The sequence below is a fragment of the Habropoda laboriosa genome, unplaced genomic scaffold (assembly GCF_001263275.1).
Source record: "Habropoda laboriosa isolate 0110345459 unplaced genomic scaffold, ASM126327v1 scaffold129, whole genome shotgun sequence".
NCBI classification, from domain to species: Eukaryota; Metazoa; Arthropoda; class Insecta; order Hymenoptera; family Apidae; genus Habropoda; species Habropoda laboriosa.
In genome coordinates, this window is record NW_017100255.1 from 817879 (window position 1) to 834963 (window position 17085).

Below are 17085 nucleotides of genomic sequence, written 5' to 3' on the forward strand. Positions count from 1 at the left end.
ACCTCATCTTTATGAAATAAATTTCGATTTTTCCACACTCGCCACCTAAATGTTCAAAATGCACGTTCACGAGCTCTAATTTTCTTATTTGAAAGTTCCACCTCGCATCTTTAATACTCACGAGATGCAGCTATAAAATTCTTTATGGAATATATCTCGACTTTTCCATAGTCGCCACGTGAATGTCTACGGGTATAAGACAAGAGCGAAAAAAATCTCAACAGAGATGCATTAAGGTCGTATCATAACTCAAAGGTAGATCGTAAACTTAAACGAGCATCGCTTCTATAAAGGGTGAAGACACATGCTCGTTGGGAACTAGTGCAACGTGCTGCCACTTGCTTTTTGATAAAAGCAGTGATGTATCTAAAATCGATAGGGCCGGACAGTTTCATAGCGGCCATTACCTTCTGTCAACCTTGACTCCTCCGTCAAAAATTTACTTTCCCACCGGTAAACGTTTGCCAATTCAACGGTTCACTGTCTCTGACCTAATAATCGTCCGAATGGAAAGCATCTTGTCCGCGTCTGGAAAAACTATAACACGAATATTTCACCGAGAAGTCACAGACCGTGAAATCCTTCGCTGAATAATACAAAGTTTTTTATAAATTTGCAAATAACAATTCGCAAGCTTCAAAGGGTGAATTTTAACGCGAATACTTCACCGAGAGGTCACAAACCGTGAAATCCTTCGCTGAATGTACAAATATTTTATTCTATCTTATGAAAAATTTCTTTTACAAATAATTCTATCTGCAAGTTTCAAAGGGCGAATTTTAAACAGTGCTTAACGGATCAAATTGCGGTTATCTATGCGAAAGTTGTAAAACTATTTACGCGATAAATGCGAAGATGAACGACGAGTAATATGTAACAGAGTAAATTGTACAGGGAAATGTAAACAGTATAGAATTTAACGGACTATACGATGGAACGATAAACAATGTAATTTAGAGGATCTTGTATAAAATCAGCGATTTTACGTCGAGAGAAATTTCCATTAAAACGCGTACATTTTACAGAACACGATTTTTCGAATAATGGACGCATTATTAAAATATACAGCAAGATGCGGCAAACTACGACCGACTCGTAACCCTTAGGGAGCAACAGAGAGGAAATACATAACAGTGAAAATGGACGGTCTACTGTGAGACACATTTTGCAACCAACGTAGCAGGGAACCGTATCTCCCTGTAATTTTTCCTACGTTCAATGTTTTAAAAACGGTCTCGTTTAAAGATTTCTCGAAACGATAGTGACTTTTTATACACGTAACAGGTGTTTTCTTAAAAAATTTTCAAGTCGTATTTTCACTCGACCTGTTGTAAACCTTCTTTCGCGAAATTTCGCGTACAAAGAAAAGTCGAAAGAACACGTCACACACGATACGTTGTTAAAAAAATGTTGTTTACAACAAAATTGTGAAAATATTCCGCACATTTTCCCGGCAAGTTTATCTTCATTTTTTAACGTCACTGTGAACGTCGCATTTTTAGTTCACATAATTTATCTTCCTCCCTAATTCTCTTCAACAAGGTACCATTTTTCCTGCTATCTAACGCGTTACATTATTCTACGATTTTAATATCGAAATTTGTATAATTCACGTTCAAAGAATGATTTACTTACTACGACGCAGCGTGCAAGATTAAAAAAAGAAATTCTTTACTTCTGCATTTTTCAAAATCGACGAAATTTCATTTTTCACATTTCTACATATTTCTCTTCAATTTCGATGAATTACCAAAACTACGCTTCCTCCACTCGTGCGTTTCTCAAAATCGCTACCGTTCTACGTTCGCTTCTGCACTAATTCCCGCAACCTCGTTATTACTTCCAACAAAACGATTCTTCTAATGACTGTTTCGAGTGATTCGTACCCTCTTTTTGGAAACAGCGCACGTGTGTCACGTTCGGGAATTTAGGTCACGCAAAGACAAAAAAAACAAAAGAAGAAAAAACGGGGGAAAAAAAGGAACGTGGTTTCCTAATAAAGGGTTTCGATAGTCGAGGCTCTAATTACTCTTCTTCCGTGGCACGTTTCGTCTCCGCGCGCGCGAGATATCGTACGAGCCGAGCGCGGTACCAAATAATGCCCCGCCGAGACCTGAAAATCGTGACACCGACACGAGAGGGTGAGGGCTTTTGTGATAGGTCCGCGACGCTTTCGAAAAATCATGTCGAAAGATGACACGGTGTACAGGACGAAAGAGATTAAAGTCGTCGTCTGCCGCGGTTAGAAATGATCGAACCTGCGCGACATTAAGATAGTTCTGCTCCATTTACGTCGCGGTCGGTAATGGCTTGTTTTAATCAGGCTGTAAATGAAGTTAGCCGAAACGAACTTCCCAAGATTCTATAACAGAAGAGACAGCGGAGGAGAAAATTCGCGGAGATTCTTCTTATTGGCCACGATCACATCTGCGTACTACTTCTACTTATCTTCGCTCACGGTGAAAGTTGATAATTGCTCGAAATCGATGCCGGCGTTAATCGCCGGATTCTTGGGACTTCGATGAACTTGATACAGTTATTAAAACGGTGAAATTTCAGACACTTATATTTCAGTTAAATTATCCGACAGGATTTCCCCGATTTCTATGTTTGTCGCTTTCTTTTCCTTCCTTCAGTGGAATACAAATCTTTTATTCTTATTTTGATTGCTTCTGTGTGCTACATTGTGTTTTATCTTTATTGTTCGGTTCTCTGGAAGAAAAGTATTCTCGATGCAATATTCTCAGAGAGAATTGTAAATTATCCGACAGAATTTCTCGATTTTTAATACAATTTTTTTCCTTTCTTTCTTTAGTAGAATAAAATTTTTTTATTTTCATTTTGATTGCTTCCACATGCCACATATCGTGTTTTATCTTTATTGTTTGGTTCTGTGGAAGAAAAGCATTTTCGATGCAATTATTTCACAGAAGTTTCAATATTCCCGAAGAGAATATTCTTGTACCTGAAGAGAATACTTATGAGGATTCAGGTACGTGGTAAATTGTGCTTCGAGACAAACATGGACAAACAATAGAAAGATCGATGTACTTACTCGGTTGTATGACGTAAGCGAAGCCATCCTTCACCCACTGCACAGTGCCAACTCTGTTTCCAACCTCGCAGGGTATTGTCACCATACCACCTTCCAGGACAGAGCTGTTTCTTGGCCTCACTCGGAAATATTGTCCTCCTTCACCTGTAGCACAATCATAAATAACGCGAACATTAGTATTTTGTGTGAATGATAAATGACCCGGGGAACCGGAAGCAGAGTAATTTTATCAACAGTACGAGCTTAGAATAATTCATAGGAAATTCATAGAAGACATTAATTCGTATTAATATTCTTTTAACAAACAAATGAAAGTACCAGCTAAAAAGTATGTTTAAAAAATATGTGGTAAAACTCTAAGTATTCAAAAAATTATTAACACGTGAAATATAAAAATTAAATAAAATATAAACGAGTATAACGAATATCCATAAAGTACCATAGTTAAAATAAAATTTATAGAAATAACATTTGAATGTTCTGATGAGAAAATTAGTAGAAAAATTCTTCGATGATGTTCAAAAATATAGAATTTTCAAAATAAAAAATTTATGAAATACAGGTATCGATCACATTGTAAATACGGAAATTTAGCGAAAAATTTCACGAAAGAAGGCTACGACGAATTAATCCACGATAGATCTGCCGTGTTACGCGTCGTAGATACGTAAGGATACATTTAAACATAGAAATCCGCGTGCACGCGCTCGAGCTGTAATTTTAGTTAATTTATAGGATTACGTAACGGTCGTAAAAGCGTGCGTTTACGGGAGATTTAAAACAGAACCTGGAGAAGGAATATTCTATTCTATGGCGGAAATTATTCGCGAACGCAACGCCACCACTTCCGTGAAAGGAATGGAAGCCAGAAAAGCTCTGGTAAACATTGCGTTGTTGCATCCGGAGAAACGTTCGATGTACTCCTTTCAACAAGAACGTCCAAGGAAGATTGAATTTAATAAAAAGATTGCAAAAACAGAGGAAGTAAAGCGAGCCTTTGCCGAAGTTTCTTCGTAAATTAATTTCAGTTACTGTTCTGTTAACAATTGTTTAATTTATGAAACGTTTATGTTAAATCTTTACAGCGCCATGTGATTTGGAAGTTAGATATTTGTCTGTATTTTATAAGTCTGACTTATCTATTGCTATACTACTGCATTATATTGCTCCATTACGCTATTATCCGCCAATTTCTTTATAATATTTATTAATCCTTTCTAAAATAATTATTAATAATTCTTCTGAAAATAATTATTAATTTTTCTCATAAAATTAAAATTGTAATCAACCGTAATTTTTCTCTTTATGAACGAACAACAATCGGGTTATAGACTGTAAACCGAACGCGAAAAAATGTTATTAAGTCACATGATACAACCGCAAAACGTATTCAACATTAATAAATAAAATTCTGAATAAAATCGCAGTAAATTCACAGTTATTCCTGCACCAGCAAAAACTTTCAACGAACTCGATGAAAATCTACGACCAAAAAAATACACCATTCTTACAATATTGAAAAACCAACAACCACTCCATTAATCCATTATTAACGAACACTTCTCGTCTAAAACTATCCTTCCACTCACGCAAACTTCCATAATAACAATATTGAAATCTGATCAAGGAACAGAAGCTCATCGACCGCTCTCTATAATTCTCCATAATTCATAAGCAAACCTAACCTAGCCTAATTTATACACCATGAAATCATATTCAACAATTGAATATTTATTTCACAGATATCGAGTGACCGCGAAACGGCAAAATTCAGCGAGCACACGATGGAAAACGGAAGACAGAATATCCGAATGGGAAGATCGGTGTAATCTGCTTGTTCGCGTTCCAGGATCGATGCTTGTTTAATTTTTCTGGAACGGGGCTGCACAATCGGGCGCACGCCTGTGTACCTGCGGCCTGGTTACACGTTTGCCTTTGCACACGCTGGTCACCTGCTGCACGAATTTGCGCGCACTGGCCTAAACGCAACGGCCCCGATGAAATATACAGCCTCTGCCCGGTTACTCAGCCTCTCCTCTCGTATTCGACCCCAGCCTTTAACCAAGTAAATTTCACGCGTCCTTGCACGCAAAGCGACGCGTTGATGAAGAATAGCGTCGACTGTTTGCGGTCTGCGTGTTTGCGTCGCGTCGGTTCGACGGCGAGGCCCGTTCAATGCGTGTTCTTCGAGTCCATCTTGTTTCACGTGGATTCGTTTCGCGCGGACGAAGACGGACTGTTGTTGATTTTTATGGACAGGAATTATGTGAAAAATCAGGAAGATTGAAGTGATTTAACACACTGTTAAAAAGGAGACGCGAATTCGAGTCTTTTGTTTCTCAACTGTTAGCGACGGGAGACGCGAATTGTCTTGTTTTTCAACAGCTCGTGACGAGATACGCTAATTCGCATCGTTCAATTATTATCTCTATCTATATAATTATTATCTATTGTCTCTATTATTGAATAAAGTGTTAAAAATTATTCTTTAGAAACTACAGATATCAAACGTGTCAATTTATCAGTTTTAAGTTTCGGTCCATTTCATAGTATGCCGTCAGCAATGTGTTAATTATAAAGAGGTTTTGGGTGTTTTGGTATACGCTGTCGTAACAAAGAAATTTTAACCCTTTCGTTGCAAAGAGCGTGTATACATTGTGGTACATAATTGTACAGAAAGTATTCTATGATTTAAATTACATTTTTTTGATAAAGTTAGTGTCATACGTCGGTGAAAATATCCAAGGTGTTCGTGCTATTAGTTTTCAACGTTTTTCTCGTAAGTGGTAGATTTGTGAGAAAAATGGAAGAGAGGAAAGTTTCGTTATTTTTTATGCACAATACGATGGCTTGAATAGATTTTTGAAATTTTGAACGATGATTTTTTTTTTTAATTTGATAGCTGCAATTTTTTGTCTTATTGCACAGTAGCGAATATTGTGTATTAAACTTAAAATTTCCTTCGATGTATCTTTGGGTCTACCTGAGATTGGGTCAGTAGAGACGAATAATTGCTTTTTTTTTGTAACGGAATTATTATTTTTTGAAAAACTGCAGCATAATTATTCAACGAGTTTAACACATTTATTTATCGCTACATTTTGATGTTATTGATTAACGAGACCAGGAGGAGAAATTAATGAAAATTTTCCCAAAAGCGTGACAAAGCGTTTCAAAATGTTATTTATCATTTTTGTTACGCATACAGGCCTACTGTTCCACAGGAAGTCAGATATGCGTCCTGCAACATGACGAGGGTTTAAAATCTGGCACAACCTAGTTTCTCAGTGAAAGATAACCAAGTGTCATTCACTGTGACAGTGAATTTGAATCTCGAGCGATTAAAATCAATACTCGATGAAAATACCTGAAAATTCGACGGAAAGACTGAAACCAGGAGAGACAATACGACGAAATGAAGTCAAAGGGGCAGGAAATTTTGTATTCCGTATACACGCGCTAGAAATTTTCATCGGTTCGTTTGACCGTGGGAGCTTTTTCGAAAATATCCCGCTGCGATGGAAATCGGTTATTTATCCTCCTTTTTTTTTTTTTTTCTTTCCGTAGAACACCGCTGAAAGGTAGTTTCGAAAAAGGTTTTTCGCGGAATAATTTTCAACAGAGAATTTTTCTATGCACGCCAATCTAAACGGTACACTTTGTACCGCGGAGGAGAGAAAAGGGCGAAGGAAAAGGTAAAAGGTAGTTTAACTCGAAAATTTATTTCATGCTTGCGAATCATACGGAATTGGGAAAAGTTTCGATGTAAAAGAAGAATTCCTTTTTTTCCCCCCGATAGAAATTTCATCTGTACATGTTTAAATGTTTTCAACGAATGCCTCGTGTTTACTCGAAATGTTTTTCAGAAAATTCTACGGAGGAAAAATGCCCTAATGATTTCGTCGAACACAAAAAGTCCCATTTTCAAAGGACCTACGCCGTGTTCGCGTTCGCTCGTTGTACGGCTGATATTTATGCAAATTTTTTTGTTAAATGTACGCGTGTATAGCATTAGCAACGAAATAACCTCGTTGGAAAATCGATCGATGGAATGGCCGAACGAAACTTTCATTTGCCCTCGCGAAAAAACGTCGAATATTACGCGGCATCCTAATTTTCGTTATAATCCACCGAACTGCATTTTCCGATGGATGGACAATTTTTCACGAACGCGGAAAGTTCATTTTCGCGATCGAATTGCCTGTGGTTAAAAGCGGCAAGGTCTGACTTAACAATCCAACTTGAATCGGTCCGGACCATTTGCAATGCAATCTTTGGTCTAGAAGGTTTCAACGTTATTCCCATTCGTTAGAAAGAACGAGTATCGTATGCGATTAATTACCTCCTCTAGCTGTGGTAATACGAGAAAAGTTTTATACGTAATTTGAATGGTTCGAAAGGGTGAATAAAATGGGAGAAAAGTTTTTGTATAAATGCCATTTTTTTCTGTTTTTCTTTTGAGGTCACATGAATGTATATATTTTTTTTCTGTTCTATGTTGTAGCAAATGATCTTAAACTCTTCCAATAAAAAATGGTAATAAGGTAAATCGATCTAGTCGTACTACTTAAAAATGAAGCAAGTGCAATAGTGAAACGTAAAAAAAGAAAGTTTTAGCAGCAGAATTTCTTTTACAATTTCACAAATGTTGATTTTTATGCCAAATAAATAAATAATATATGAGAAAGTAGAGAATTCATCGATTTATTCCATCTAAAGATGAAACATTCGAGGAAACTCGTTTCAGTAGAAAGCAGCTGCATTAGTCAGACAAAGAGGAGAAACTTCCTCGAGAATATCAATGTTAAGCTTTACATCAAACAAATTTTACTTTTCTGCAGGATTTAGTTCAAATTTTATATTAAATACGAAGCTTTCTCTCATTTCTTGCCATTTTCTCCGTCTAAAAATTTTTAGATTAGTATAGAAACCATTTAAACTAGTAATGTGATTTTTGAGTACCTTCTTTGTTTTAAAATTTTTAAACAAGTGGAATCTTCCTTTTCTAGGTAATAAAGAGATTACGGAGCTTTAATATACTTTTATTATGATTACTCTTCAATTTTGACAGTCCAAATACACTGACTGGCGCTAAAAATAATCATTGTTACAATTTCTACGATGACGTTATCTTTTTTTTTATTTAATTTTAAAACTAACTGAAATAATTTCAAATATTCCTCTAGTGATGGTGAACATTCTGAAACAATTATTCAACTCGTATCGCCGAATCATACTGAAAATGGTCCTACAGGAACGCATATTTTTTGAATTGCTTTTTTAAATGAACCCAAGACAGCACTTGTCTTCGAGTGATAGAAACATTAATGTAAGTACATTATCGTTGAATTTCGATAACAATACGAGCGTTGGTCAAGTTTTCGTAATCACCTGAATTTTTGTGTCTTTCTTTTTTCCAGCCGCGTTTTTAAACGCGAGTGTAATCGTCGGTCGGATGATGGAAGCGCTATTGAACTCTCATTTAACGCGATTATCGTTTGCTGGCTAACGCGCTGCGATCGTTATTGGAATTTCATGGCGCGATTATCGTGCCGGCTTCGCGCGACGAGATTTAAGATTATTTTAATGGAACCAGTTCGATGAAAACTTCTAAGAACACTTGCTTGCAAAAGTATCAATTTCAGTTCAAATACGACTAGAACGAATTCCGGTATCTACCGAATTTTCGGGAATACGTCAATTTACTATGTTTTTAATCATTGTTACATACGTTACGCGAATGATTCATTATTTTCACCTGAAAGCTTTTCCATTTTTTTTTCTTTTCTAATTGTCACTGTAACTTCGTCAATTCCCTCTATTTTCATTATTCCCTTCACTAATAATTTTGTATAATTAAACTCTCGTTTCAAATGACAAATTTCTCAGGGATTCATACAAATTTCCGGATTTTATTCGAAATCTCAGTTGTAAGGGCTTTTGGTCTAAATAATATTTGTCAGGATTATTTAAACTGATTTTCAACACTATATGTATTCATCCGTCTGTCGTTGACGCCTCGTTCTTTTCTGGTCTGTCCTTATCAACTACACGTTTCCTAATCCGTTCTAATACAATTCTCTTGCATCCTTATTTAACGCGTCCTTATATACGAGCCTTGACGCCCCTCTCTTGCCTCCGGGAAACCCTGGCACAAGTTGGGGGTTTCTATCCAGCAAAGTCAGAGTCGCGCGAGCACATGGCTGGGTTCTTACCTGACCCAGCCCTTAGCGCGCGGGAGTGTCAAGGCGCTGGGACTCGGTCTACGGGTCATAAACCAGCACGAGAGTCCCGACATTCGCTCGACCATACTTTTACACAGTGAAGATATCAAAATATTTTACCATTTCTTTCTTTCTTTTCAATTTTTTCAGTGTCCATCGAATCGTACAGTATCTATTGCCATTTAAAGCTTCCAATACCATTAGAACAATTTTTACACGTGGAAGATTTGATTTCCCTTGTTAATGGTACACCTACTTCATTTCACTCCCCAAGTTACATTTAAGTGTAATGCAGATTTTATTCCGACACTCCGGTATATTGAATAGATTGTCCAATTTACGAGCCATAAAAAACAGCAGTTTATTGTCATGATCGTTGTCCAACTTTACCGACGGAGCCATCAACTTCGACGAGGTGTTCAAGTTCGGCCGATAAAGTCGTTACTGAATTACGACAGTCCGATCAAATGTCGATGGCGAAGTTGTCATTGAGTTTTGATGGTGTAATTATTGTTTCGCTTCGAATAACGCGACGGAACTTCGGTGATAATATTATCATTAGGAATCGATGGGTAGGGCGATTAAACGTCGCGAAATTTTCTACGTTCGTCGAATTTCAACGGAAACAGTTAATCTTTCCACATTTCCACGGTGCAACAGAAACGAAAAACCGTATTAATCCTCTCTGAAATTTGTAAATGAAAACTTTTTCATATTCTCATAAAAATTCGCAACTTCCAAAATTCCTTTTATTAGACAGGTGAAATTTTTTCGTTCAAACTATACGTAACTTAGATTAACCTACTCACCGGAGATCTTATTTGAAAGTTTTATTAAAATGAACTGAAACAGTTTCGCGACACTAGAACCTGGGTTAAACTTTGAATGCACGTCGTTTTGTTAAATTTTCACTTAAATGGCTAATTTCTGGTACGTAAGATAGCGTGTGCTCGTACTGATTAGAAATCTTTTTCATATTCTTCTTTTGGGCGAGTCTGTGAGCTGAAATTAATTCTACCAGCGAGGCATCTATTTTTTAAAGGCGCTATCTTTACCGCCAGATGTAGCGTTAAACAAATAATTAAAAGGGATTTAAAAATATTTTTTATAAGCTTCACAAGTGACTTAACCCTTTAACGCTGGAATTTTCCCAACTTGATGTGCCAAAAATGATCAATTTTATTTTTTTTCTTATTATTTCCTAGGCGTATAGAAATAAGTTTCTTTACTATCGATAATGCTGTAGCTTACATTTTTGCAGTAGAATAGAAAGGGTAGAGGAATATGAAAAGTGAAAGAAAATTAAACAAAGTTGCACTTTTTCGAGGATTAAAGGGTTGAAACGTCTAAAAAAGGTCGACATTGTTATTGTAGATCCCTGAATATCGTAGAAATTTTTAGCGATTGCTAGAACGATACCTTGAAACACGATAAAGTTTCTTCAACTACGTCGAATAAAAATGGATAAGATGATAATTGGAATAAAAATATACAATATGGTTGTGTCAAAGATATACGGAGAGATGTCGCATGAAAAATGCAACGAATTATATGCATCAAGAAGCAAAATATACGGACATGTGGCAAGGGGGGACAACATTACGTGTTTGCGACTGTACTTTATGCACGCTCACTTTCCGTTTGACATCTCGTTGAGTTCGACTTCATGCATCTTTTATGAGCGTGAAATAATCATCGGCAGAAGCAAAGGACTCGGGGATACGTTTCGTAAGTGTCATTACGAAGTTTATGTAACGCGATCTAGAAGGTAGAAACGACTTTTCGTCCAGCGCATGTGAGTAAGCACAGCGAGAAAGGGTAATTTAAGTTTTGCACATTTTCTACCAATTGTACGCTTGCATTGATTTTCGACTGAGATATTTTTCACTAGTTTTACTCGATGAAAATCGGGAGATAGACGTATATAACAGATTTTCAGAGATTTCGTGAAAATGTGTACATCTTCAAGCTTTGGAAAATTAAGAAAGTACCATCAGAAATAGAAAAGGGTGAAATATTCAGATACTAACGAACAATATTTATGGAAAAAGAAACTTCTCTGTGTAGAAGTTGTTGTCGAATTAAAAGCACTGCAAGAACTCCTATTTTCAATTTTTCAAAATACAAGAATTTAACAAAATTTTATATGTTCAGGATTTCAGAAAATATCGCTAAAAATAAAAAAGGGAGTCGAATATTCAGATACTGAGGAACAATATCCACAGGGAAAGAAAATTCCCTTATATAGAAATTATCGAATAAAAAGCACTCTAAGAATCCTGATTCTCAATTTTTCAAAATACAAGAATTTAATGAAATGTAACAAAATTCTACCAAAAATAAAAGAAAATAGAGTAGAATATTCAGATGTGAAGGAAAAATATTCATAAAAAAAGAAACTTCCCCCGATGCAGAAACTATCGAATAAAAAGCACTCTAAGAACCTCCCTTCTCAATTTTTCAAAATACCAGAATTCAACAAAATATCGCTAAAAATAAGAAAAAAAGAGAGTAAAATATCGAGATATTAAGGAGCAATATCCAGAGAAAAAAAAACATCCCTCATATAGTAGCTATCGAATAAAAGGCACTCTAAGAACTCCCCATTCTCAATTTTTCAGCCACTTATCCAGCTACGTATACCCAAAAGTAGAGTTCTCGCCAAATGGCAAGGGAAAAGTCTGAGAACACGCATAAAAAGACACATTTTTCCAGAAGAGGGAGACGGTATATGAAGCCCTGAGACGGCTTCGGAACGCCTCGTTCGCGATAAACGAATTTTTCATAACGAAACAACCATCGCTTTACGAGCGTCGCATGGCTGCCAGCTTGAGACTACACGTGCACGGCGTAACAGTAACATATAAAGTGTCCCATCGATCGGGAATTTATGAAATTCACATCTATAGAGGTTCCCGAATGTTTCGCGAGGTAACGACCCCCCAGAACGGGCGTGCATTACTGTCCAGGGAACCGAAATATGTCTTCGTTCCACCGAATAAAATTCGTTTCTACAAGGTGTATACACCTGTACATGCAGCCAGTGGTAAAATTTCACACACGTATATGCGTCCATCAATTTAACATAGTATAAATAATTCGAGATTATTAACCATCGACTGGTGACATTCGACTGCATTTTGTTTTTGGTGACATTCGACTGCATTTGAAGGGGTTAAAGGCACAGTGGTGTAAGTCAGAATTTTCTCATTACGAGAAAGAGAGAATGTTATTGGAAATTATAAAATAAATTTCACAGCATCTTTGGTACCAGGAAGTCTGTCCCAATTATAACTTACTTTATACATATGTGTGGGTGACGGGAGAATAAACGCACTCGTGCTCGCGCTTGAAATCTTTTATTCCTGAAAACCCAGACGAGACGTCTGATGTCGCTCGTGCGACTTTCGGCGGTTGAATCCCTTCGCGTCGTCGGTCGGGGCCCTGGCTGCCCTCAGAACGGATCTCAATTGTCTCCCCGCTTTCCGAGGACAGCCATCCTTTATCGGCCCGCCGCGACATCGACAGCGACGAAAGACACGTCCGTTGCGTGCGTCTCGCAGTCTCGATGGTGTTTACAATGTGGCGCCGTGCGCGCTGCATGGGCCGCCACATATGTGTTATTAATAATTTCGCATGTGAAGGTTGCATTTCAGCATTTAGGTCCAAATTTTCGGAAATGTGAGTTACGCCACTATAACTTCAACCCCCTCATTTATATCCTGCGAAAAAATTGGGGCCTAACGGGAATCGAACCCGGGACCTTCGGCTTACCAAGCCGAGGTTTTGCGCTCTCTATTCTCCCGTGCCGCTTTCCTATTTTTGGGCATAGAGGCCCCGATACTACACTATGAAAACAATGTCCAAGTTTTCCCTTTTTTTTAGACGCTTCAGGTGATGTGACGACAATAATTGAACTCATCACGAAATAAAGGCCTGTTTCATTCATATACTTAACTTAATGTTGTTACTTTTTTTTTTATTATTATAATAAAATCACGTAATAATGAACGAACTGGGGAGAATATTCAGAGCTCGGTTATCATTGCAACCCATGGCATTACAATTTTTATATTCAAAATTATCTTTTTCACAAATTAGGCAAGCGATCAAAAAACATTTCTTTAAACCTCTTCAGGAACGCCGACACGACTGATAATTTCAAGGGTATTCTCACCCTCGAAGCACTTCGACATAGAAGCTTTAACACAGAATTGATAGAAAATATTCATTTTTGTAAAAAGCCTATGGAACTTCAAATATTGCAAAACATTAACTCACGAAATAACTCCTTATTCCTTAATATTTCTAACGTCTATTTTACAACTTTCCTAACAAATGTACTTCCTTCTACCAAAAAATATAAAAGTAAAAAAAAAAAACATCTCTTTGAACACTTCGTGACACAATGTGCATTTTTTTTTTCTTTTTTCAGTTCCGTTCGACGATTTAGTCGCACCGAATTAAATGGGTGTACGTGGATTTTTGCCACTGACTTTATATACATACATGCATATACATGTGTATGTACAAGCGTGGACTGTACATACGTACACGTGTACACGTATTGATGTGGCGTATTTACAGGGAGGAAATAACGCAAACGCGACGTGTCGTTCCTTCAGGAATAATCGAGCAAACCCGCTCGGTTATTTGCCAGCTGGTGCAAAATTGAAGGGAAGTACGTTCGTAAAACGAACGGTACCCCCGTTTTATGATATTTAGGAAGTCACCGCGGTGTGGATTTTATTTTCCGGGAATAACGCGACCGAGTGTTGCGCGAAACGCTCGCAATGGTAATTTCGTTTGTTAGGTGTCTTTTTTTGTCTAGAATTATTGAACGCGTGCTACACTGCTGTAATAGGCCACGCTGATACAGACTTTTTAACGAAAGACTGCTGTTCCTACCACGCTTTTCCTTTCTTTTTTTTTTCAGGAACTAATTAAGTTAAGACACGACAAAGCGAGACTGTGTTACACGATTGGTAGCTGTTAATTTTTACTGCGTTTAAATTCAAAATTTTCTGAAATACACTCTTGTTCGTAAGTATTAGGACACTTGCTGAATATGAAGCAAATCTGAACAGTCTCTATAAAATAATTAAGATCCAAAAAAAAAATTATTCAGCCTCGAATCTCATATTAGAAAATTTTCATAATTTTTAGTGTGATTAAATTCAGAATTTTCTGATATGCACTTTCCTTCATAAGTATTAGGATACTTACTGGTTGTGAAGCAAATCTAAACAGCCCTTAGAAAGTGATTAAGATCTGAAGAAAAAATTATTCATCTTCGAATTTCATAATATAAAATTTTTGCTGATATGTGACACTAAATCTGACGAAGAAATGCAGTTTAAATTACATGATACTTTCTGTACGAATATAGCACTTATGAACGCCAGTGTATATGTCTGATTCATCCTTTACGTCGTATTTTGATCCAGGTCAGCTCATAAATTTACCGAAACATGACTTCCTATTATTTAACAAAGTTCTTTCACTCGAATAGTGCAATTAATCTTTACCCTTTACTACCCTCTCTCCTCCAAATACCATCAAATTTTCTGGACCTACATATACGAATCTTCTGCAACTCGTAGAAAAAAAGAGAAGTTTCCTTGGTCCCCGCGGAATGCGAATAGTCGACCGGTTTTCCATATCCTCGAAAGACACGAATGTATAAGAGACTGAAAGAAGCTGAAGGGCCCTTGAAAATTCATTCGTGTGCCGCTCCAAGTATACATCGTATTCAAGATCAATTTCGAAGACACTCCAACGATATTTTAACCAAAATTTCAATGGTTCCTCTAGCTTCCTCGCGTTGCTACATCTTTTTCCCTTTCCTCTTACTTTTTCTCTCTATTTTATTATTAAAATCCTCAACGTACAAGACGAGCCTAAAAATTACAACAAATTCCTCTTTCTCTCTCTATTCTTCACACTCAATTCCCCTCTTTCTCTCTGGTCGAGGAAACGACGACAAAAAATGGATAAAAAATCTTGTGAAAACAAGCAACGTTAATTGACCGAAACAATAAACTCGATCCTGCGATGTTAATCCGTAACAATAACGCAGCACTATATACTTTACGCTTCGTTTTCACGCGACTCTTTTCGGGCATCAATGGTCAATTGTCGGCGCCGCTTTCAATGGCCGTTTTATCGTATATTGGATAATCACGGGACGACGCGACGATTGCACGATCATCCGCGTATTATTGCCGGATAATTGGTAGAATCATGAGAATTATGAAACTATTCATTGACTATTCTATTCGCCGGGTCCACTTCCTATGTACGTGTACGTACTATACGATTCTGCTGTATTTTCGATGATATACTCTGTGTAGTTGATGGCAGAAACTTCATTCCGAACTTTTCAGGTCAAATGCGACACGCAGACGGCTAACACGTTTGGGCGACCTCACGGAATTAGCTCAATTCAAATCCAAGTTTCAAAGGTACATTAGGGTACGTAATTGAAACAAAGCAGGGATCATGCTGAACCCTAAACATCGTACTTTCTTCAATCGAATGAAAATTTAGTTCAACAGACTGTCATGTGAGACACGGTACAGTGTACTCACGCAGATTCGATTATAGATACTTGACTGAAACGGAGCTTAGAGATGAGCGACTTAGAAGCTGAAGTGACTAACTCCGACGAATAAGAATGATCAAATTTGTTTTGTTTAGGAGAAATTGAGCATGTACTTCGATACTAAAATTGGAAGAATATCAGAAAGTGGAGTTGATCATTTTGGCGCAAATATCACGTCTATGCGTGAGGAAGATTAGAAAATTTCCCATTTCTTATCCTCGACGTGAAAATCAGCCATTAAACAATGGCGAAGATCTTTTATAACTAAATGACTCGAAAGTTACTGTCGATGTACCATTGCATTTCTCATTATTAACTCCTATTTCTCTCAGCAAAGTGAACACGTATCATCAGCTGTATCTGACAATTTCCTCAGAAGCTAAAAGAGATTCGACTAAAGAAACTTAATGAAAAGAAACAAAATTTACCGATGTCACATGTACACGTTGAGAAGCATTAGGAAATTTGCTGTTTCTCATCCTCAGAGTAAAAATCAGCCACTAACCAATCGAGAAACGAGACACAGTACTAATACCGTGGACTAATACTGTGGTAATAAGAATATCTAATCATTTTCTCAGAAGGTAAAAAACGATTCGATCGTAGAAACAGAATTAAAACAGAAGAGATTAGAAAATTTTAGAGATTAGAAAACGAGAAACTCTATATAAAAAAAAAAGAACACCCGTCAAGCAACGGAGAATACATCTCCGTCGGACGAAACAAAAGGTTGGTACGGCTGATAAAACGTCTAAAATAATAGAATCGTCAGAAAGTTTCACGCGGCAGTCACGCGAAGTGTTCCGTCGTGTGGTGGCACTCTCGCCGTAGCAAGAGCAAACGGCTCGTTTCGCGAAACTTTGCGACTACGTTCGCCGAATACAGAATCAATGAAATTCAAGGAACTCACGGTAACCTGGCTAGTGTACACACACATATACAGACAAGGGAAACGAACGTGTACGCGAACGAACGCAAATTTCGCCCGACTTCGTTCGAAATTTTCTCTCTTTCTCGCGTCTCTCTATGAAACCGGAAGGAGGACAATCGGTTCCCGTATCGACGCTCGTTTCAGGGCTCGCTTAACAGGAAAAAGGCCGACAAACAGCGGCATAAAGTGCGCGTTTACCTTCGCCCGGTATGCAAATCGACCGCTCTGAGCTGCACATGAAAAATGAAGCGACCCGGCGAACGTTACCGCG

The 17085-nt window shown here is 37.4% G+C and overlaps 1 protein-coding gene across 1 annotated transcript in view; it reads right to left on the bottom strand.

Annotated features, from left to right (window-relative positions):
- The window catches only part of LOC108572519 (nephrin), a 138480-nt gene that overhangs the window by 102722 nt on the left and 18673 nt on the right, over positions 1–17085 (bottom strand). The window contains exon 3 of the mRNA XM_017934771.1: positions 3056–3199. Coding sequence (XP_017790260.1) covers positions 3056–3199 — 144 coding nt within the window. The remainder of the gene's footprint in view (positions 1–3055; positions 3200–17085) is intronic.